The sequence below is a fragment of the Tursiops truncatus genome, chromosome 8, assembly GCF_011762595.2.
Source record: "Tursiops truncatus isolate mTurTru1 chromosome 8, mTurTru1.mat.Y, whole genome shotgun sequence".
Taxonomy (NCBI): domain Eukaryota; kingdom Metazoa; phylum Chordata; class Mammalia; order Artiodactyla; family Delphinidae; genus Tursiops; species Tursiops truncatus.
The window spans coordinates 66,788,116-66,812,819 of record NC_047041.1 but is presented as its reverse complement, the minus strand read 5'-3'; the positions used below and the strand labels follow the sequence as shown (position 1 = coordinate 66,812,819).

Sequence of the window (24,704 nt, the reverse complement as noted above, 5' to 3'; positions counted from 1 at the left end):
TGTACTCGGCCAGTACACCTAGCATGCCAGGGTTGCGAAGTTCTATTGTAGATCTTAACCTCCTAATTAACACCATGGACCAGGCCTTAATTATTCATCTCGGTATGCTCAGAGCCTAGTATGTTGCCTTTCACATAGCTGGTAATTAGTGCTTTTATTAGATCATCCCAACTAATATTTATTGAGTGTCCACCATGTGCCAGGCACAGTGCTAGTTGATAGAAATACACTAGTGAACAAAATAGATACGGTTATGCCCTACAATTTGCCGTGGCAGAGCAATATTAAACGAATAATCCTACAAGCAAGTATATAAGTTGTAATAACCACCCTTAAGGAAAAGTAGGGTGCTATAAATGATATGGAAATATTTGAATAAACAAGTAAATGAATGAAAGAAAGCACTGTGTGTTTTATATGGTAATATCCATTCACTAGAAAGGTGTACTCTACAGGAAAAGAAAGAGAATATTATGGGCTATCTCAGGACGGATTAAGAATCCCATAAGACAATCTATGTGTTCATGCACCTATGATGCATACTGGGACCTCATTTGTGTTTTGTGGTCCTATCTCATGAATGACTCATTCTGAACTTACTTACAGGCAACTAAAAATCCTCAGATTCTTTTGTTGTTGTTTGTTTGTTTAACGTGCTACCATAAATCCAAATCGCTCTTCTTGTACAGGTGCAATAGGTTATTTGGATCTAAGTAGGTAACTTTCTGTTTTCTTCCATTAGCTTTCATCTTGCTAGATTTGGTCTATCAGTTTGACCTGCCCAGATCCTGTCATGCCCAGCCCTGATATGGGAATATATGTTTCCCTTCATATCAGTGGGTGTGGCTACTTCGATGGAATGCCCATATTCAGGTTGTTGAAAAGAGTGCTGAGTGAAAATTTGGGGGAGGGCTGGGGGATGGAAATCACCCTTGAAACACATATCAAAACTATAAAAATTTCCATATCCTTTGCATTTGTAATTACACTTCTGGGAATCTCTTCTAGCAAACTAATACCAAATAAGGAAAAAAACTTCATGCAAGAAACCTTTACTCCCTTATTTATAGTAGTGAATAGTAGATTGAAAAATTCTAGTATCTTGTAAGGGTCACGATTAAGCTTAGGTGAGTGTAAAAAGAGGACGTTTTCCTATAAAGTAAGAGAGAATTCCTAAGAACAGGCTTGCAATAGCAGTTTATTTTTAGAAAAGTGTGTTGAAAACTCATTTAGCGTCTCATGTGGCTCAGAACTCATTAGGAGCTAACAAATATGTATTGTTAGTGAAGAGATAATGGAAATAATTTATAAACAGGTGATTAAGAATATGGAATAGGGCTTCCCTGGTGGTGCAGTAGTTGAGAGTTTGCCTGCTGATGCAGGGGACACGGGTTCGTGCCCCGGTCCGGGAAGATCCCACATGCCATGGAGAGGCTGGGCCCGTGAGCCATGGTCACTGAGCCTGTGCGTCCGGAGCCTGTGCTCCGCAACGGGAGAGGCCACAACAGTGAGAGGCCCGCGTACCGCAAAAAAAAAAAAAAAAAAGATAAAAAAAAGAAAATGGAATAATTAGTTATTAAAAGATGCTCGTTTGTATGGTATTGATAAGGAATCTTAGGCAAACATTCCTCTTTATAATGAAGCTTCCTTCTTTGATTGGCAGACTATCCCCTAAACTAGTTGATGCATGCAGGCCTTAAATTAAAAATAAAATAAAGTGATGGTGTTATAAACTAGCAGCTTGAATTTTAGTACAAATACTGTGCTTAAAATTCTGTCAAACTGGAGTGCCTACTCTGTGAGGCGCACAGGGCAAGGTGCTGGGAATATAGCAGCAAACGAGACAGGCAAAAATCCCTGCCCCGCGGAGCTTACAGTTTAGTGGAAGGGGGCAGATGATGCTCAACAAGTCAAACAGATAGCACGTCAGATGGCAATAAAGGCAATGGAAAAAAATTAAGTGGTGGAGAGGGATAGGGAATTCAGCTCAGGGACAGAAGGGGGGGAATGAAGTTTCAAATAGGGTGATGGGGCACGCCCCCTGGGAAAGGGACTTCTGAGCAGAGACCTGAAGGAGGAGGGAGAAAGAGCTGGGCAGTTGGCTGGGCCACGAGCATTCCTGGGAGCAACTCGTTTTGAACAATACAGTTATAAAGAATTGGTGGATTACTTCTGTACAGGCAGTCCAGCTGCTGCATTCCTTGTCACTTTCAATTAACCATGAGCACACCCAGCTAGCTCATCAGACTCCCGTGTCTCTCCCTTCTGGCAGCTGGGGACAGATACCCTAGTCTGTGCCAAAGCTGCCACGCTGGACCCGCAGCTGGAAGCAGAGAAGGCAGCCCCACCCCTTTCTCCTGGGCCTCTGCCGGGGTGGTGAGAGCTGTAACCCTTACCCTCCCAGTCCCAAGCAGCCCCAGCCCCTCCCCACTGGGTCTAAAGGGGCATTAAAGTTTGCTTTAAAGTTTCTTTTGTACCTGGTGAGTCGGTGCTCTCTGAGTAAGGGCTCTCATTTAGAAGCAAAATCACTCGCTCTCAGAGTTACTTTTAGAATTAAGAATGTAATCTTCCACCAGATTTAAAGGGTATTAGAATTTTGTTGCTGATGTCAAGTCCTCAAAGCTGTCATATTTGGAGTGAGGGTGTTAACAAAGAAATATATCTAAATATTTGTTAATTGCCATGCATGTATTTTAAAAATTACATAGGTATTTGCAGCTTCTGATCATCTGTTCATGTTCCAACTGATGACTTGCTGACTGTTTGCCATCCCTGTTGATATAAGGCACCATTACAAGGAAGATGCTGTAAGCTCCTTGAGGGCAGGACTATGTCTGTTTTTCTCACCATCGTAAACCCAGTGCCTACCTTAGCGCCTGGCACATCGGAGACCCTCAGTAAATGCAGATGCATAAATGAATGACTCCAAAGATGACAGCTTTGGTACAGAGAGAAAAGATGTTTATGCTAGAGTGGAGGAGCGCAAGCATAGAGAGCACAATGTCTGAAGCAGGAGAGGTAGGATGGGGCATGAGTAATGATTCTTCCCCCTCTAACTTTGGAGATACTGGGCACCCAAGTGAAGTGTGCATTTAATGCACAGGGCAGGGCAGGGGTGGGGAGATGAGTGTGAGGAAATCACTGGCACAGAGTCCCTTCCCTCCCATTCCCCCACACTCCACCTCCATGGATGTTGGATTACTCTGGTCAATTTACTTAGCCCCTTGGAGACTCAGTTTCATCATCTGGAAAATGGGTCTAACAATCCTGACTTCCCAGGGTTGCTATGAGAACTAAGTAGGATAACGAATATAAAGCTCTTGACCTAGAGACTACTACCATAAAAAAGTCATAAGACACTCTCATTTTTTCACTTAACATGTACACATTGAGAGGCAGTATACATGGTTGGGAGCAGGGATCTGGAGCCAGACTGCCCGCGTTTGAATCCCAGATTTATTGCTTAGAGCTGAATGGTCTTAAGAAAGTTATTGAATTGCTCTGTGCCACAATTTCCTCATCTGTGAAAAACAGGATAATAATGCTTATCTCATGGTGTTACTCTGAGGATTAAATCAGTTAAAAAATGTAAACCACTTAGAACAGTATCTGGCATACAAGCATTATTGTTGTATGCTAGGCATTTTTCATGTGTGTTTCCCACTTTGATCCCTCTAGGGCTCAAACAACAGATATGTTGATGTGATGGTGGAGAAGTTCATGTTGGATGGGCTGGATCCATGTCTCATGTCAACACTGGTTCTCAAACTCGAGTGGGCATTGGATTCACCCTGAGGGCTTGCTGAAACACAGGCTGTGGGAGCCCCACCCTCAGAGCTTCTGATTCAGAAGGTCTGGGTGAGGCTTGAGATTTTCTGTTTCTAACAAGTTCCCAGATGGTGCTGATGCTGCTGGTCCAGAGAGCACACTCTGAGAACCACTGTGATGTAAGAAGAAAGGATGTCAGAAGCTCTAAGAGAAGAAGGAAGGATGGATGCATAAAGAGATAGGAGTTCTGGAACAATCCCAAATAGGACTGAGTTATGGGCACTAGTAGAAAGAATAATTTGTTCGTTTATTCATTCAACAAACATTTACCCACTGCCCACTGTGAGCAGGGCCCTGTATTCACCAACTGGTTGCAAGGACCAAGATTTGGCCAAGAAGAGACAACAGTGAGCTGGAGAGGACTGTCAATTTACTGAATTAAAATGGCATCAAAGAAAGAAGCCATGTCCCCACTGGCCTAACTCAGGCATCATTTTGTGTGTGTGTATCAGAATATGTATAAAATTTACCATTTTAACCATTTTTAAGTGTACAGTTCATGGCATTAAGTACATTCATCTGTTGAACAGGCATCACCACCACCTATCTCCAGAACTTTTTTCATCTTCCCAAACTGAAACTCCACATCTGTTCAATAATTCTGTTTCCCCCTGCCCCACATCCCCTGTACTTTCTGTCTCTATGAATTTGACGGCGTAGCTCATATAAGTGACATCAGACAATATTTGTCGTTTTGTGCCTACTTACTTCACTTAGCTTAATATCTTCAAGGGTCATCCACGTGATAACGTGTCAGAATTTCCTTCCTTCTTAAAGATGAATAATATTCCACTGTATGTATACACCACATTTTGTTTATCCATTCATCCATCAGTAGACATTTGGGTTGCTTCTGTCTTTCAGCTCTTGTAAATAATGCTGCTATGAACACGGCTATACACTATCTGTTCAAGTCCCTCCTTTCAACTCTTCTGCGTATATACATCTAAGTATCATTTTAAAGCAGATAAATTTTGCTTGGGTGAATATTAAGATCACATTTCTCATCTCCCACCCCCCACTTTTCCCTTCTTAGAACTTTATCCCTCCCGACACTCAGGTACCCAGATCTCTCAGCTGCCCCAATCTTATAAAGCATTCACACCTCCAGGTAAATTAGAACAACAAGAACAAGAGGAATATATTTTAGTGCTTTATGGGCTGAACGTATGCATGAATCTTCCTTTCCCTATAATAACAATCTTGCTGATGCACTGTCCAAACACACCTGGCCAGGAGCTTGTTCTGTACTATAGGGAAGACATTTAGTCACTGGAATCAGACACCTGAGACAGAAGCCTGGCCTTACTATTTACTATTAAATCACTTTAGGTAAGTGATTTAATCTCTCTAGCTTCAATTTCCTGATCTATAAAATAGGGATAATAGTTCCTATCTACTTGGTTGCTGTGAGAATCAAACTAAGATAAGGTAAACTAATTAAATTAAGATAAACCAAGATAAGGTAAAGCACTTAACCAAGTGTCTGGCATATGGTAACTACCCAACGAATATTGGTTGTATCTGGGTAACTCCTTCAGATACATGCCAAGGAAGTTCCTGACATCTAGGTCCATAGAAGCACATTACAATTATCATGGAATTAACAGTTCCACTAGGCCAGAAGTCCAGAATCTTAAACGCTGGACATTTTTTTTAAATCACAGGATTCAAAATTACAACCTGCCCACAAGGGGTTAAAGATATCTTTGGATGGGGAAGATATCTTGGGTGCTCTATGGAACCCACAAATTGTACCAGAATCCCCAGCAGTCAGCTATGGGTGTAAGTATTCTTCCTGAGTTTTTTTTTTTTTTCTTCTGAGTTTGCAAATGCCAGATAAAAATGGATTCCAGAACAATGGAAATTTGAGATGAAAAATGGTTACAGCAGATTTGGCCGCGCCTCCTCCTAGGATCGCCCCAGTCATTTTGGGACACGTTCTGACAACTTGCCGGCCTCTTTCTAAACCTCTGAGAGGGGGTGATGTTCCTGCCACTTCCCCTGGAAGAATATTCCACGGTGAAATATGACTCACTGGCAGGGCCCTTGTCTTTGAGATTCCCTTTCTTCTCCTGACCCACTTTCGTCTTGCTGTGCCCTTTTGTACAAAGTCAAACGAGGCCTCCCCTGGAAGAGGCTGCTCTGCAAGGACTGACATTTGAAGACCATTACCACCTCTTCAACTCGGCCCTGTTCATTTAGCCAAGCAAAGCATGTTTAGTTCTTTTAATCTTCCCTCATAAATCAATCTCTTCGTTCCCTTAATAGTCCTTCTCCCGTGCTTTGAACTCCCTCCAGTCTGGCCAGCCTAAGCTCTTGTTCCGTTTACACTTGAAAATTGCCAGTCGACTGAGAAATGGCTGCACAGGAAACACATCTGTGCCTCGGCAGGGTTCTCAGAGCTCCCACCACACTGGACTGTCTGCTGCCCAAGGTACTGTGAGCCCCAGAAGAGCCCTGCCTGGTGGCCAAGCCCCAAGACCTTAAGGTAGACGCGAGGCATTTGCTGCCTACTCCGTTATAGGTCTTTCCATGGACCTGGCTCACCCGACCAATGGTCAAGGGAATTGCATGAGAAGCCCCCTCAGATACCTGCCCCATTCCTTACCCTCAGCCTCCTCGATCCGGCCCACCTTTCACTTGGCATCAACTAGAGCGACAGGGGTCCCTGGAAAAGCCCAGAAGGGGTCTTACCTGGAAGGTCCCGGCATGGTCTTCCTCCTTATCACCCTCTCTGTTCTCTTTGAGGGCGATCAATGTGAATCCTCTGAAGTAAGAGGGAGGGGCAGCTGAAAGTGTCACTGCAGAGACAGAAGACAGCAGATGATAAGCGTAAGAATCAGCTGCCTTCCATTCGTCAAACGGATAAACGTTGAGTTCCCCAACATCCCAGACCTGTGGGTAGCGGGGGCAGCTGTCAGTGGGAAAGGCTCATTCTGTAGAGTAGTGAAATTTCACCCTCTCCACCCAGCCCCCTCTCACATTTCAGAACCTGCTAAACGTCTGAACTACAATCTCACTTAGGAATTCTTGAATCAACCAAGGCTGAGGTGAGCTCTCTCTCAGTAACCACAATTTGACAAAAATAGTCCCTGGTCAGCAACTCTGGTCTTGACAGTTATCTAATGTTACACTTCCATAGATCAGCTCAAGAGAGATCCAGCTGCTCGCAGCACAAACTCCTGTAAGATGTGGCAAAACACATTTCCTATTTCTTGTGGGTACTCAGCTAGAACACATTCCCAGCCTCCCTTGCAGTTTGGTCTGCTGGTGCCCCAGTCCTACCAGTGGAAAGTGTGAACAGACATGATGCATGCCACTTCCTGCCTGGCCCATCCAGACTTTCTACATGATTCTCCATTCCTCCTCTCCCATCTCTGCCTGCTGAATGCAGGAGATCCAGCAGAGGACTCTGATGCCCCAGGAGAAGGACGGAGAGCCACAAGATGTAAGGAAACTGGGTTTCTGGATAACCACACAGATAATCACTCAGGGACCAGAAACATCCATGTTATACTTGGCATAAACTGGAAATAAACTTATATTGTGGGCGATTGTTTGTTACAGCAGTTGGAATTATGAACCTACTTTAAAGTCTTCCTTCCCACATTGACCCAGAGAACTAGGTATTCATTGAAATCTAGCTCAGGGATCTTAGCAATGGTGTTTGCCCCTCCCTTTGTATCTACAATCCCCTGAGATGGAAATCCTTTATTGCAATTTTTGCACTGGACTGCAATTCTATTTTTACCACCCTTTTCCACTGGACTGTGAGTTAATGCTGGAGAGGAACTGGGTTTTCATTTTCTTTGTATCCCTATCACCTAGCACAGAGCCTGGCATCTAAGAGATGCTCCATTCAAGCTTCTTGAAATTGATGTAAATTGAGGTCTAAATTACTGCCTACATTAAAATGCTAAGATTCTTTAAACATAAAATTATAGACTATTAGTGCTATCCTAAGAATTCTCCATTCCAAGCCCTCTAATTTCACAAATGGACACAAAGACACAGAAATGTCAACAGACACGCTGAAGGTAGTAAGACCACCCAGAGGCAGGCTTTGGGTCTGGCCCCCTCCCCAGTTTAACACTCCACTCATTGCTCTACATTCCTACATATATAGGAATATCTATAGTGTGTGTATTCCGTAAGCGTCGACTGTTTTCAAAATTTAAAATTCAATTCATTGAACCTATAGTATTTATGTGATTCTGATAAGCAACCCCCTGTTAAGGAGGGGCATTTAGTCTTCTAGTTTCAGTCCTGAAAATGAAACATTCCAAAAGTCCAAAACTTAAAACCACCATCTAGGAAAATTCAGCAATGGTCCGTGAGCCACCAACACAATGACATCTTAGAGAAGCACTTGGAGACAATGACTGCACATCTCATGCTGTGGTTAGCCAGTTCATCCCACAAAAGTGAAGGTGCATTCTGATTGGTGGCTACTGATGTCTATAAAAGGTCAGATAGAAAGGAAGGAAGAAAGGATGAGAAAAAAAGCACAAAGAAGTAAAGAAGAGTAAGAAATGTGGTTGCACAGCAGTGGCAGGCAGAAATTGATGCTTATGATGTCAGGAGAAAGAACTGAGATCTCTGAGGGATAGACAGACAGCCCCACAGCAGTGGGAGGTTATCTAGGGTGGGGTGGGAGGGCTTTCAAGGCTATTCTACACAATTCTGGAGGAAGGGGAGCAGAGAACAAGAAGCAGACAGTAAAGGTGCTCTGCCCACATCACCTCAAATTCCTCTGTACCATTGTAATGTGACCCTGGTGTTGATGTGCCTTTGCTTCCAGAGGCCAGCACCTGCAGCTCGTCCCTGGTCACTGGAGTCTGTTCTGCCTACTATGAAAGGCCCAGCTACTTTGCATCAGGTGATGACCATTCCGAGGGGTACCTGACACCTTGAAATGGCCCTGCAGAATCAGAGCTCACTGGGGTCATGGGCTGGCAAGGCTTCTTCCTCCCCGTCCCAGTTCCCCACTCCCTTATTGGCCTCCCCTGGGAGCACTTCCTTAATAAGTCAGTGGCACCCAAATCCTCACCTGAGGGTTTGTTATGGGGTTAAATTGTGTCCTCCCAAAATATATGTTAAAATCCTAATCCCAGGTTCCTGGAAATGTGATCTTATTTGGAAATAGTGTCTTTGCAGATGTAATTAGTTAAGATGAGATCATATTGGGTTAAGGTAATCCTAAGTCCAAGATGGCCAGCGTCCTTAGAAGAAGAGACATGGAGACACACAGGGAAGAATGCCAGGTGATGACAGAGGCAGAGATTGGAGTGAGGCATCTGCAGGCCAATGAACAGCAAGGATTGTCACCAGAGGCTGGGAGAGGCATGGAAGAAACTCCCTAGGAGCCTCCAGAAAGAACCAACTCTGATGACATTTTTTATTTATTTATTTTTTTTGCGGAACGCGGGCCTGTCACTGTTGTGGCCTCTCCCGTTGCGGAGCACAGGCTCCAGACGCGCAGGCTCAGCGGCCATGGCTCACGGGCCCAGCCGCTCCGCGGCATGTGGGATCTTCCCGGACCGGGGCACGAACCCGTGTCCCCTGCATCGGCAGGCGGACTCAGCCACTGCGCCACCAGGGAAGCCCTCTGATGACATTTTGATTTCAGATTTTTAGCCTCTAGAACCATGAGCAAATACATTTCTGTTGTTTTAAGCCACCGGTTTGTGGTTCTATACGTGGGAGCCCTAGGAAATGAATAATACCTGCTTCTGGGGAACCCAGCATAAGACAGACAGTCAACTTCTGCTGCACAGTCACTGCCTTCAGGCTACAGCTCAAACCCCATAGACTGACAGGCCCACAGACTCTGCCTTTCTGGAGAGCTTCATCAGCCACGTTTCCATTCCCTGCCACACTGCATTTCAGTCCTGGGACTCGCTCACTGGCAGTTTCCTGAAAAGCCATATATCATTTCACCCTACAATATTTTTTCTTTCCATATGCTATTCATACGCTTGGAATGTTCTACCTCCTCCATTCTTAGCAAACTTCTTTAGAAATCAGCTAAATTTTCACCTTTTCTGTGATGTTTCCTGTTTCCTCTGACTTTCCCATCAAGACCTGGGTGCTCTTTTTCCCTGGACTTTGTTAAGATTAAAAATACCTATATAATGGGCCTAATAACAGCATTTACCTCAAAGTATCAGTGTAAAACATAACTAATGCACTGAAGTCCTTAAAATCATGGTTGGCAGATAATAGGCACTTATTAAATATTAGCTCTTATTCTTATCAGTAATGAGATGATCACATTAAATCATATTTTGTGTGTAAGTATTTGTTTACCTATTTGTGAGTCCTTCAAAGGCAAGAACCACATCTTAGCTCAGCACAGTGATTAGCACAGAGTTGATATGCAATTACATTTACTGAATCGTGTTCATGGACTGCTAGACTCAGGGTTGTAAAGATGTCAATTCTTCTCAAATTGATTTATAGATTTAGTGCAACTTACATTAAATTCGCAGCATGATTTCTGTGATATTGACAAGCCGTTTCTAAAATTGATGTGAAAATGCAAAGGGCCAAGAATACCTAAGGCAATCTGGAAAAAGAAGGGCAAGGTTGGATGGCTTCTATTCCCAGATATCGAGACCTATGCAGCTACAGAAATTAAGCCAGGGTACCATAATAAGGAAAGAAAAATAGGCCTGAATAGTTTGAGGTCCAGATAAAGTTCCACAAATATATGTGAACTTGATTTATCATTAAGGATATACTGCAGAGCAGTGGGGGAAAGAAGATATTGTCAATGACAACTAGGAAACCGTGTAAAAAAGGTGAATCTTGGTCTTTGCCTCACATCTTTCTTTTTTTTTTTTTTTTTTTTTTTTTTTTGCGGTACGTGGGCCTCTCACTGTTGTGGCCTCTCCCGTTGCGAAGCACAGGCTCCGCATGGACGCACAGGCTCAGCGGCCATGGCTCACGGGCCCAGCCCGTGCATGTGGGATCTTCCCAGACCGGGGCACAAACCTGCGTCCCCTGCATTGGCAGGCGGACCCTCAACCACTGCACCACCAGAGAAGCCCTGGTGCTTCACATGGACTGTAGAGCTAAATGTGAAAAGTAAAACAATAAGGTTTTAGAAAGTAGCATAAGATAAAATATGAATGACCTTGGAGTAGGAAAGAGTTTTTAAACAGGACATAAAAATAAAAATACTGATGATAAAGAAGATGTGTAAATGGAATGGTATCAAAATTTTGCTTATCAAAAGACACTGCTAAGAAAAAGTCAGCCATGGTGTGGAAGGAGGTATCTGCAATCCATTTAACCAGAAATGGACTTTTATCCAAAATATATAAATTGACTTTTATCCAAAATATATAAAGAACTCTCTAAGACCAATAAGGAAAAGATAGAGAACCCAAAGAAAAAAAATAGGGAAATCACATGAACTAATACTTCACAGAAGAAGGTGCCCAAATGGCCAATAAAGATACGAAAAGGCACTGAACCTCATCTGTCAACAGGGAAATAAGAATTAAATCCACAACAAAATACTACTGCATTTCCACTAGATTGACTAACCTTAAAAGGATTCACATTATCAAATGTTGTTAACTGGAACTCTCACACACGACTGATGAACTGAATATGAGCAATTTTCCCTGGAAAACTCTTCAGCAGCATTTACTGAAGCTGAGCTTATACATACCCTATGACTCAGTGCTGCCACCCTTAAATCAACAGAAATGCAGACATATGTGCATCAAATGACACCTATCAGATGTTCATAGTAACATTATTTGTTTCCAACTGGAAACACTCAAATGTCCATCAGCAGCCATGGATATATAAATTGTGGCCAGTCATAGAACTGAATGCCTTAGAGTAATGAAAATGAACAAATTACTTCTACCTACAACAACATGGGTAAATCTCACAAACATAATCTCGAGTGAAAGAAGACAGACACAAAAGAATACAAAAAGTATGAGGACATTTATATAAAGTTCAAAACCAGGCAAAGTAATCTATGATCCTAGAGGTCAGGTCAGTGCTCACAAGTGCGGGAAAGGGGAGGCAGTGCTGATTTGGGAGGGAACGGGGTGCTTCTGGAGTTCAGGTCATGTTCTATTTCTTGATCTGGGTGCCAGCTGCATGAGTGTATTCAACAAGTGATAATTCACCAAGATGCACGATTTGTGAGCTTTTCTGTACGTAAGCTTTATTTTGATAAGAATATTAGTAAACAATGTTTCCGAATGGTAAGTATGCATCTTTTTGTATATCTGCGCAGAGCACTTAAAGGGCTACCCACAAACTCGGCTTCCTGGAATGATGCGTTCCTGTAAATTCTAGAAAGCTAAAGTTCTACTCTACCTTATTAAATACAACACAGAAGATGGAGGCTCTGGGGGCTGAACTTGTGTGGTGTTTCAAGCCATAATTATCAGTGGTGATGACTGTGTTACACAGTATAATTTGAAGGAAGAGAGGAGACCCTATCTCTCTAGAGAAGCCCATTATATGAATCTCTCCTGAAAGGAACAAATGTGCACGTGTTCTGAGTCCCAGTAATGACTGAAGATGGCTACTTGGCAATAAATAATAGAATCTTCTCTCTAATGACTCCTCCCAAGTGCCTCCCAAAAGAGGCCATTAAGAGACCCAGAAAATTCAAGAAAAAAGCTTATGAAGGATTAAAATAAAATTTAAAAAAGGTCCAGGTGGCGCAGTGCTTGAGAGTCCGCCTGCCGATGCAGGGGACACGGGTTCGTGCCCCGGTCCGGGAGGATCCCACATGCCGCGGAGCGGCTGGGCCCGTGAGCCATGGCCGCTGAGCCTGCGCGTCCGGAGCCTGTGCTCCGCAACGGGAGAGGCCACAACAGTGAGATGCCCGCGTACCAAAAAAAAAAAAAAAAAAAAAAAAGGTCCGTTTGGAGCCATCCTGCGAGCACATACAGGGAACAGGTTAAAAGCAAAGATTTCAGATTAGAATCCTAGAGCCACCACTTATTAACTGTGTGACCTCTGGTGAGTTACCTGACCTCCCCGTTTCCTCATTTTTTAAAAAATGAGGTTCACGATATTACCTTTCTATAGGAATGTAGAGATGACTAAATAAACATTTACCACAGCGCCTGGCACATATAAAGGATCCAAAATTGTAAAGGATGATGATGGTGGTGCTGGTGATGTTGAGGATGAAGACGGTGATCAAAATGATGATGATGCTAAAGATCATGATGCTTAGCTAGCTCATTAACAGACAATGAGTTTCAAAAAGCTGGCCCTTGGGGACAGTGTCTGAACCTCCAGAGAAAAACTCTAGTAGGTGCCGATGTAGGACCACTGATGGGACTGCAGCAGAGATCACTGTCTTTGGGGATGATGGTCACAGGCCAGGTTATGGGGAGATTTGGGTAAGTCCTTATAATGAACTGAGTATTCTCGCAGTGGCTCATACCACAGACAGTGAGCCCTGTGAGGGTGTCTCAGCCCCTCGCACCCCTACATGATATAGCTTTTCAACACGCCTTTCTTCTTCTTGAATACCTCTCACCAGTCTTAATTAAATATTTATTTGTGAATTACTTGTTAAATGCTGGTCTCCCCTAATCACTTGTAAGCTCTGTGAGAGCAGAGACCAAGTCTGTCTTGAACTACGCCTCTGGAGACACAGAGAGAAAACACCCAGCCTCTGCCTTCTGGGAGCACACAGCCTAACAGCTGGGAGAAAAGGACACATCGGCAGATACTTTTATAACATACAACGGGTGTTATGGAGGTATGAAGGAAGTGCTCTGGGATACCAGAGGAGAGAACATCTGAGTCTACTGGGGGAGTTAAAGGAGACTTCAAGGAGGAGGTGGCATTTCAGCTGCAAATTGAATGAGGTATAGGAGTTTGTCCAGTGGACAAGAGGAGCAATACCATCTCAGGCAGAGGGAAAGGCATGGTGGGCCAGTCTTGGCCTTGGAAACCAGAAGTAATTCTGTATTTCATTAGTTGCAAGCTGGGAGGGAAGTGTTATAAGAGGCTAGGGGAGGAAGGTGAGAAGGCGGGAGATAGCAGGGCTTTGAAGACGTTGCCTAAGAAGTGCAGATACCACCCTGGAGGTGATGAGGAGGCACTGAAGGGTTTGAGTTGGGGAGTGTCGTATTCAGATTTGTGTTTTAGGAAGATCAGGCTAGAAGCTGTGTGAATATTGGATTACAGCCTTTCCCTAAAAACCAGCTCAGTGGCAAGGGCCTCTCTGGCCTGTCTGTATGAGGACTGATGTTTCACACAGGAGCCTGACCTCAAATCTCCACCAAAGGTGGAGTTCTCCCCTCCTTATTATAGGAAAACACGAGTCCCACCTATTTCCCAAATAACTTTCTGAGCCCTTCAAATGCTGGTTTGTCAACCATCTAACATAAACTCCAGTGCCTCTGCTATGCCCACTGCCATCACTGGATCTTTTCTAGGGCCATCACCCTCCCCGCTCTACCTCTGGGTTTCGGACCCCTCCAGCCCCAGCCTCAAGGAGAAGGTCCTGAACCAGATCCCAGTTCCATTACAAGGCCAGCCCCTGCCATCCACCTGCTATATGTTACTGAGATGCCCAGTCTTCCCGCCCCACACATCAACCACAATGAACTTGAGCTTCTGCCTTCACTTGTAACATGGGATTAGTTATAAGGACTGCTGGAGCATTACATAAGCCATGGTGGTCCCCTCCCAACTCTGCTTAACTTGTGGAGATCTGGGCAGCTGCAACTCACTTGCATACCTTACTTAGAAATTGGCAGTTCAGCCCACCCAGCCAGGAGCAGGCAGGCAGAAGATGCTGGTCACAGGCTGGCAGATAGGAAGGCAAGGCTAAAAGTCCAAGGGTGAGCAAGTGCATGTGGTGAGGGTGGATTATGCTGTTCGCCTGGATGAACTTCCTCAGTGAATGCTTCCAGCATTCCCCAGAAGAGATGAAATACCTCTCATTCCAGATTAAAGATCATGCATATTTAAAGTTGTAAGGGCTGTAGCTATAGACGTACAATGGATGTAGCTAACAGACCTGCGTTCAAATTCCTCTCTGTTTACTACGTGTTACCTCGGACTCATTATTTAACTTCTCATTATCTCAGTTGACAATCTCCTGTAAAATGGCGGTAACAGTACTTCTATTGTTATCCTAACAAGTAATGAAGCAATATTTGTAAGAGTAAGTATATATAAATTTGGCTAAATTAATAAAATATATTTAAAGATCACTGAGTCTCGGCTCTAAAATAGGGATCATCGTTAGCATTTCATGCATTTGTCATAAGGACTAAATAAGATAAGGTATATGGAGCACATTGCAACCATTCAATAGAAGTTCATTCTTTCCCCCATGTGTTCTCTCATCACGGACTAGCTGGGAACCAGGTGAACGGGTCCTGAGCTAACCAGTATGTGGCTGGGAAGAGGAATGGATGGGAAGAATACTCCTGAGGAATTGGAGATATGTCAGCCAAGAGAATGTATCTGGGGGAGGGTAGGAAGTTCTAAGGGACACATGCTGTCTAGGACCCCCACACCTTCCCTTACACTGACCATGGGATCTTTGGGGCTGCCAATCACAGTCTCCCTTCTCCCTCCTGAAATAGCAAGTCATAGAAGTGACTGTGACCCAGATGCAGTCTATCTCCATATTGTGATGTACCCCATTCCCCTGGGTATGTCACCCAAGCTGGGCCAATCAGAATCCTTCCCTGGGATTTTTCAGCTTGGAAGTAAAGGGGGAAAGGCTTTTGTTTCAGTTACAGAACTGAAAGTCTTTTCACTGAAGGTTGTTGACAGCTATCTTCCCTGGCACTGGGAGAAAGTTTATCTGCAGTAAGAAAAATTGTGCCACCACATAAAAACACAGCCAAGAGGTAAAGGATGGAAGGAGAGACAGAAGGTAAAAGGAGTGAATAGAAAAGATGGAGAGGAAAGGAGAAAGGGAGAGGAAGAAAGAAAGGGGGGGAGGGAAGGGGGGGAGGGAGGGAGGGAGGGAGAGAGACAGAGAGAGAGAGAACTTTGTTCAAGTTCCTAGATCCATTTATACCTGAAGCTGGCCAGATCCACCCGTGGGCTTTCCAAATATAGGACTCAATAATTCTATTTTTTGCTTTAGTTAGACTTTGTTCCTGTCACTTGCAGTGGAAAGACTCCTGACTAATTTTGGAACAAAGAAAATAATTCTGCCTAGACTGTAAGATTCATTATCAGGCTAAAGAAACAGTACTTGTGACTAAACTGAGGTGGCTGACCAGCAGGGTGGCCGTTAGTATTTAAGTGCCACTGAGGTAACAGAAAATCAGTTGACTTCAATACTATTTTAATTAGATGTCAGCTTTGGAGAAAGATTTTAAGGGATGTCAGAATGCTCTGTCCTAAGCCCTGACCTGCTCATCATTCTTACCAACTTCTTAGCTAAAGCCTTCTAAGGCTTGCTTGTCAAAACTGTGGATAATCCAAAATTAAGACTATGTGGATAGGTCATTCAGCGACAGAATCCAGATTCATGAATGGTTGACAGCTACCGTGATGGACCCAAATACGCTGGATTAAGTCTAATGGGGAATCATGTCAAAGCTTATGTCCTAGGACCAGTTTCACTAGTACAGGGAAAGGAGGGCGGCAAGCCTTCCCACCAAATCACAGGAATTTTTTGCTGGCTGCAAGCTCAGTGTGATTCCAGAGTACAACACAGCTGCCAAAACAGCGAGCACAAGACCTGGCAAGCTTAACACAAACACGGTGTCCAGAACAAGGGAGATAATCATCCTGCCATGTTCCACCCTGATCAGAGCACATCTGGAGTCCAAGGTGCAAGGGAATAAGGAAGAGTGTCCCACAAAGAATGGTTGAAGAAACAGGGCATTTTCATCAGAAGAGAAGTCATAGTACCTGTTTCTTCACAAACATCTCAAGGGCTGACATATGGCCAAGGGGAAACCTAATCTGCTGGACTCCAGAGGACAGAACCCGGAGTGATGAGTGGAAGTTACATGGGAGGCAGTCTTTGGCAGCAGAGATGCACAACAAGGTTGCCTTAGCTCAGGCTCCGATCTGCGAGGGTTGTCACCTAGAGGAAGCTCACAGCTCTTCCCTCCCCACCACTCCTCGGCCAAGGCAGGGGAATGTCACCACTGTGTTGGCTCTGAGGACATGCCATTGGCCACTGTGTTGACAGAAACAGGATAGGGCAGTGATATGACCAAGTATGTGGGACTAGGAGGCTGGGGGTGAGGCTGGGAGAGATGGGGGTGGGGAAGCACATTCACAGAAAAGTGGCCACCTTTTGGCCACCTTCTCTTTGTGTCTCACCATCTTGCTTTTGAAAAAAAAGAAAAAGAAAGAAAGCATATAGATTCCTGGAATCCAGCCCTTTGTTGGGGTGGAGCCAGTGAAGATATATATATATATATATATTTTTTTTAAACTTTCCAAGTGATTCTTACACATAACTAGGTTTGGAAATCACACAAATGACTCCACAAAGAGCTGATTCCAGGGAAAGTCACTTTAATAACTGGTGTCTATGTCTGATGGATCAACAATCCCCTCTGCCCTATTCTCCATGTAATCAGAGTCAGTGTCTGAGGCTGGCAGCTCCTTCCCTTTGCTCTCTTGCCTGCTGTCCTTGTGCTCTTCACCTCTGAACCATCAACGATCCCGCTTCCCACCATGCATATGACTGCCGATCTCTTCGCTTCCAACAGCCTTCACCCTGGACCCGGACCATCTACCTGCCCTCAGCCTCCACCCAATGCCCCCAGGGCACTGAGTGAGCATCCTTTCTCTCTGCTGCCACCACATGGAGATCCTTGCCATCTGTCCCCATTCCTTGGCCTCACCTCCCTCTTGCAGAGGGAGAAATGTTTTCCCTTCCTTCCGTCCAGCTCCCTTAGAGGGAGATCTCACTTCTCTCTTTTAGAGGGGTTCTTGGGGTTTAAATGATACATTCACTTTTCGATAAATAATGATTCAATGCCTGTGATGGCCACACGCTCTTTTGGGTGCTGGCAATAAAACGGCAAACAACAAAGGCAAAGTCCTTGCTCTCAGAAAGCTTGTATTCTAGCTCGAGGAGGCAGATGATAAAGATCATTTCAGAGAGTGGTTCAGGGGTATGAGGAAAATAAAACCAGGCAAAAGTAATGAGAAACATAAATTGGTGGTCAGATTTAAAGAAATAACATCTTTAAAGATGTTTAAAGAAATAACATCTGAGCTGAGACTCAAAAGACAAAGAGTGAGCCAAAGATCTGGGGGAGAGCATTCGAGGCATGGAGAAAAGCATATACAAAGGCCCTGGGGTGGGAATGGGCTCAGTGTGTTTGGAAAATTCAAAGGTCAGGGTTGCTGCTGTGAGGAGAAGGAGAAGAAAGAAAAGGAGGAAAAGAAAATGAAGAAGGAGAAGAAGAAAAGGAGGAAGGGGGGAAGACGAAGAGCATCAGAAGAGCTTCCTGTAGCACCCAGAATCCCCATTCAGTTCTTCCCGCCTGCCTGAGTCTGCCCACCTCCCCACACTCCCATCCCCCCCACACAATATTTTGGGCTCGCAGCCCTTCCCTGTCCTTCCCCCTCTCACCTAGTCTGTGTTTGCAAATATCTGAACCACAACTGTAGACAGGATTCAAGTTATTTCCCGTGGGTCTCCCAGACCTCAGCAAATCAGTGGATGTGAGCAGGCCCCTGTTTAAAGTTTCCCTCAACTTTTCATGGCAGTTTTGAATAGTCTGTGAAAGTTAGAAGCCTTGTCTATGTAGAGCTCACAAAGCTCTTCTTGTGGTGTTACCTAAATCCTTACCTTTCCTATCCTAGCCTCAACTCCAGCCCAGCCAAGACACCTAGTAAAAATGAGCTGGCTACCCACACAGAAAGCTTTACGTGATGTAGTGAGCTCTCTGCCACTGTAGGTGCTCCAGAGAGGTGCATATGACAGGAACCAGACACAACTGCACACCATCAGAGAAAAAACAGAGAAAGGAAATAATACTTGAGATCATATGGGCCACTTGCCACTGTATTCAATACACGCATGCATGTGCGAGTGTGACAGTCACGAGTTGTGACTCTGGGTTCCCCCTTAGTCCATCAGATAGTGAGTATTTCGTACTTGTCATGTCAGTGTTTAAGGACCAACAAACCAATGGTTTTATCTAGTATTCAACTGAGGAAACACTGGTCTCTTCCAATGCTGGGGGGAAAAATAGAAGTGCTGGACTTATTGAGAAATGTCAGTTTGTTTCTATTCCCCACTAACAAAACTATCTGCTGGGGCACATAAATAAGGCTAGATTGAATCTAGTATCCATGTGATTGTTTATGTAAAATTGCAAAGGATTTTTAAGGAATAATTTTGACTTATGTGATTTTTGCTTTCCATAGTGCCTCTTGACTCTAACCCTCAAGTAATGTGGGACTCCTCTCTTGAAAAAGAATATATATATATACACACACACATATATATATTCAGTTAATATGTATTAACTGAATCACTTTGCTGTATACCTGAAACTAACACAACATTGTAAATCAACTATACTTCAATTTAAAAATTTTTGATCTCAGCAAATTTAGTAAATTCCACAGCAGATTAAGAGCACTTATTTTAAACTAATCTTAATAAAACAATGCATGATCAATGGGATCTGATTTGGGGGAACTTATCTATTCACTAAGAGAATGAGAATGATAGTCTTCATTAAGACTTTAAAACTAAAAAAGAATGGGACTCCTCTGTAAAATTATTTCTTTCTCATTCTAAATGTATATCCCAGTGAGGTTTTTTCTTTTCTCTTAATTTCTTTCTTCTCCTTCCCCTCCTTTCTCTCCTCCTCCTTCTTCCCCCTCTTTTCCTTTTTTCTCTCCCTCTCTTGCATTTTCTTGCTTTATCCACTTCTTCCTTCATTCCTTCCCTTCCTTGCTGCTTCCTTGAGGAAGGGTGAGACAGAGGAAGAGGGTGAGACCGAGCAGGCTACTCGGACACACTGGCCCCTTATTTCTCCTCAGTATGAACCCTATCAACACACCACACACGCGCGTGTGTGCACACACACCTACATCAACACTCCTTCCCCATTTAGCAGGAATATCAACTCACGTGCTATTGAAAAGACCCACCTAGACCACCTATCACGGAGAAAGAGAACATGAAACATTGTTTTTACATGACTATGCATTAAAACATGTGACAGAGACGGATAACTGCCCCTCCAAATCCATTTTCACCTCATCCTTTTGAAAAATCCCTCCCCAAAGTTTTCACTGGGCATGTGGCTGCCCAGCTAAATGCTATCTTTCCCAGGCTCCCTTGCATCTAGGTGTGGCCATGGGACCAAATTCTTAGCAAAGGAGTGTGTTTGAATGTGCTAGCTGTGATTTCTGGGTCACATCAGTAAAAGAAAGCTGCTTGCCTCCACTTCTTTTCCCCTCTGCATGCTGACTGGAACTCAGATGTGTTGGTAGTGAGCTGGCTGTCACCATGCCGATGAGGACAACTCCCAAGAACAGTGCTGTCCAATAGAAATAAGCTCAAGCCAGGGGAAATTCATTTTAATTATTAACAAATAGCCGGTAGGAATAAATGTAAAACAAGTAAAATTAATTTTAACAATATATTTTATGTAGCCTACTATATACAATTATAACTTCAACATGTAATCAATGTAAAATATTATTAATGAGAAGCTTATTCTTTTTTCATACTAATTATTCAACAACCAGTGTGCATCTTACGCTTACAGCACAACTCAGTTTGGACGAGCCACATTTCAGGTACTGTGACTTGTCACTCTGTGACTGCAGAGTGCTAGAAGATGGTAGAGCAACAAGATGGAAGGAACCTGGGGTACTGATTGACCTTGTGGAACAAGCCACCCATCATCTTGGATTTCCCATTTATCTCTTGTTTAAAACACTGTATTTTGGGGTCTCTTGGTAACATGAGCTTAGCCTGTATCCTGACTAATACAAGATGGTAAGTGGTTTTTTTTTCCCTGCAGAAATTGGTATCGACCTACATCTGACATTCTGTATAACAAGCTAATGGCATGTTTGTAAACATATCAGCCATTATAGCCCATTGTTCCAGTTGAGTCAACCAGCTGGAATGGAACAACTTAACTGTGTATGGGAAGTACTCAAGTTTTAAACCTTGAAAAATTCCAACTTTTATGCTTTCATTTTATTGTATGTTCTGTTTATTTTTGGTTTCATAAAACTCAAAGCAACAATCCCCACAACTAATAAGCATGTAGATATGCATGCATCTTTTAATTTTTATTATCTATTTGAACTAAATACTTATGAAAAGGGAGCACAAGTTAAAAAATTAAAGTTACCTAATAAAAAAAGAAAAGAGGAGAGGTGGGGGGTGACTTATAATTAATTACAGTTAATCATCAGCAGTGCTTAATTTAAAAAAAAAAACACTAGGTAAGAAATAGTTTATTTAAAAGACCTTATCCAGCCTAAATTTTTCAGATTCTACATGTATACTTTCCAAACATATAATTTTACAGGCATATAATATCTCCATATAAAAACAAAACAACAGTCAAATTAGGGTTTTTTATTTTCAATTTGTTTCTGTTTCCCCACAAACAAAAGGAATTGGCTAAAGATTGGCAAGGTTCTTCGTGTTTCTAAATTAATCTTCTGGTTTATGGGGAAATGCAACACTGAAGTCTATAAAAAGAAAATGTAAATACGGACCCATCACTTCATATTTTGTGTCCCAAGATATGTCAATTATTATTTTTTAAAAAAAAACTTATTTTATTTTTGGCTGCATTGGGTCTCCATTGCTGCGCGCGGGCTTTTCTCTAGTTGCGGCAAGCAGGGGCTTCTCATTGCGGTGGCTTCTCTTGTTGCGGAGCATGGGCTCTGAGCACATGGGCTCAGTAGTTGTGGCTCACGGGCTCTAAAGCACAGGCTCAGTAGTTGTGGAGCATGGGCTTAGTTGCTCCGTGGCATGTGGGATCTTCCCAGACCAGGGACGGAACCTGTGTCCCCTGCATTGGCAGGTGGATTCTTAACCATTGCGCCACCAGGGAAGCCCTGTCAGTTATTATCTTGATTTGCTATTGCTGTTTTCCTTCAACAAAGACTCAACATCTAGAAGGCTGAGGGTAGCTGGGTGAATTCAATCTACTCCTAATTTATTTTATTGAGTCAGTGTAGAAGATTGGTTAAGAGCAGAGATTTAGGAGTTAGACATCCCTAAGTTTGTATCCTGACTCCACTGATTATAGCTGTGTGACCATGGGCAAGTTACTAAACCTCTCTGAGATTTAGTGTCCTCATCTATAAAATAAAAATAATAAACTGCCCCAAAGTACTGGAAGGAATAAGTGAGATGCGTAGGAAGTACTTAACACAATATCTCATCCAGTGCTAGCTGCCAAGTATTTTTCTGTTTCCAAAATAAATAATGATCTCATAACATTACATATATGTGTGTGTGTATGTGTGTGTATATATATATATATATATCCTACTGTATGACAGTTTCTTTTGACATGGATTATTTCTAATTCTCATAGCTATGCTGTGGGCGGTGGGAGAAGCAGCCTCATTTTACAGTTGGAGCAACTGTAGCTCAGAGAGGTAAAGCTGCCTGCCTGAGGTCACACAGTGAATGTGTGACTGAGCTGAAGTGGAAACAGACCCAGCCAACATCAAAGCCTGTGTTCATTCTACCAGGCGGAGATGGGACACTCTGGAACACACATTCTTATGGCAGTGTGAGCCCCAAAGAGAGACAAAAAGAAGGCAAAGCAGCTTTGGAGTTCTCCAAACCTCCCGGTTTAGAATAAATCCCTCAGTTATGCTTGAAGTTGGACAAGTTTTTGTAATCTCAACTGGACATTCTTTTCCCATCAAGTTCCTTGAAATTTCCCTTTAAAGAGCATCTAGGAAAAGCCACTCTCATTAGCCAGGGTCTGGCTTTATTTTCCTAATAAACAGACCTTTGGACAGACAAAAGAGCCTCTTTTATTTTCAATCAATCCTTGAACATTTCAGCTGATTTTCTTCTATTTGGCTTGAAATTGGGATCTGGGAATGGCTGGTCCTGCAAATTGTCCTCTTATAAGGGAAGCCCCTTGAGAATCCTCAACTTGTTATTTTTAATCACTGTAATCTCTTTTTCAAAGGAGGCCATGGTCAGAAACAGAGCAGGCCTTTCAGAGCTTTCTAAAGCACAATTATTGCAGAGGGAGGGGTATTGGGGGGAAGAGGGAGGGAGAGTAGAGAGATGTGGTGGGAGAGAGAAGGCAGTCAATATAGTACTAACAACTTGGAAAAAGGCTGAATCATCATCTCAACTGGATCCTGGCTGTTGAGAAGAAACCCCATGTTTCAATATATTTCTTAATAGTGACCATTTTATTCCAGTCTAGAATACCTAAAGGATATGCTGGGGTGGGGGGCATGGAGAGCAGAAGCTCTTTGGGGATGAACTAGAATACTGAGGACAAAGGTTTGCGGCAGGAAAACAAGCCATTGATTCCAACGATTGTGAGGGGCCCTAATTCAGGAAAAAATAAAACAGCAAACAGAACACCAGGGGAATGTTAATTTCCACAGCCCTAAGTCAGAATGTATTAGATTTACTTCTAATGTAACTATTCTAAGAAAGTATAAGCCAACAGAAAATGTCACAAACTAGGCCAGTGCCCTTTTCTTCCTAACTTTGAGTGGCAGAATCAGGTTTGCTAATCGCAGAGAATTTACTCAGAGGACCTTAGCATGGTTCCTGTAAGATCTTTCGTTCAGGATCTCTTAGTCACCAGAAAGGAGATAAGATGATTGCCCACCAATGGCCTGAGTCGGATGTCACAGTCCAAAGGCTAACTTTTTAGGCTGGAATAACCTGTAAGGTGAAAGCCTAGTGTTCCCCTCCCTACTAGCCCCAGTTTCCACCTGCTGGCAGTGGATAGATACTTGGGCAGTCATGGAACCTCTCTGTCAATGTGAATCCCAGATGCATCTCTGTCTCAGTGCTTAGACAAACTGGGAGGATTCAAGTGGGAAAAGAAACCCAGAAGGACTCGTGGCCTGCACAGCAGACTAGCCTGAATTACCCAAAAAAGAAATCCTCCCAGGACTTCCCTGGCGGTCCAGTGGTTAAGACTGTGACTCCCCACTTCCACTGCAGGGGGCACAGGTTCAATCCCTGGTCAGGGAATTAAGATCCCACTTGCCATGCAGCGCAACCAAAAAATTTAAAAAAGGAAAAAAGAAATCCTCCTGGTCCTAAACGAGGAATAGTCTAAGGCAAGCCTCATGATATGGAGAAATTATTCATTCATTCATTCAATTTCATGAGGACCGAGGTAACTGGCATTCACTGGTAGACTGGCTGAAAGGAGTGCTGAATAAACCTTTTTAAACGCACACACACACACACACACACACACACACACACCCAGAAACCAATCTGACCAGGCACATCCCTCCATTATTAAACCATTAGGGCCCCATAGCCAACTCAAACTAGCACATACTGGGGGCCCGCTGTAGCTCAGGCATGCTCATCTTTAGGCACTCATTCACTCCCTGCAACCGCCCAGGGTGGTTGGATAATGAGCTGTTTTCAATAGCTGGGAAACACGTTCAGAGAAATTAAAGGACTTGCACAAGGTCACACAGCTACTAAACCCTGGTCCACCTGACTCCAGAGCCACCTCTTTCCCTGCCACGTGGAGCTGGGACAGTTTTCCTAGGGAACCCAGGCCCTCGGGTTGGGGGAGGGCTGAAGAGGCCAGCGGGGTTACGCCCACTTCCCTCCAGTCCACGGAGAGGACTGGCTGCTTCCCAGCTCGGAGGAGAGGCTGCGGCCGCTCGTAGGTTCGGCTCTCAGGGCAGCCCGGCCAACCCGC

At 43.6% G+C, this 24,704-nt stretch overlaps 1 protein-coding gene across 2 annotated transcripts in view; it reads right to left on the bottom strand.

Moving 5' to 3' along the window:
* SPON1 (spondin 1) overlaps positions 1 to 24,704 on the bottom strand; it is a 273,983-nt gene that overhangs the window by 247,128 nt on the left and 2,151 nt on the right. For both annotated transcript variants that reach the window (XM_073808641.1, XM_019948110.3), the window contains exon 2: positions 6,526 to 6,632. In XM_073808641.1, the coding sequence (XP_073664742.1) occupies positions 6,526 to 6,632 (107 nt within the window). The remainder of the gene's footprint in view (positions 1 to 6,525; positions 6,633 to 24,704) is intronic.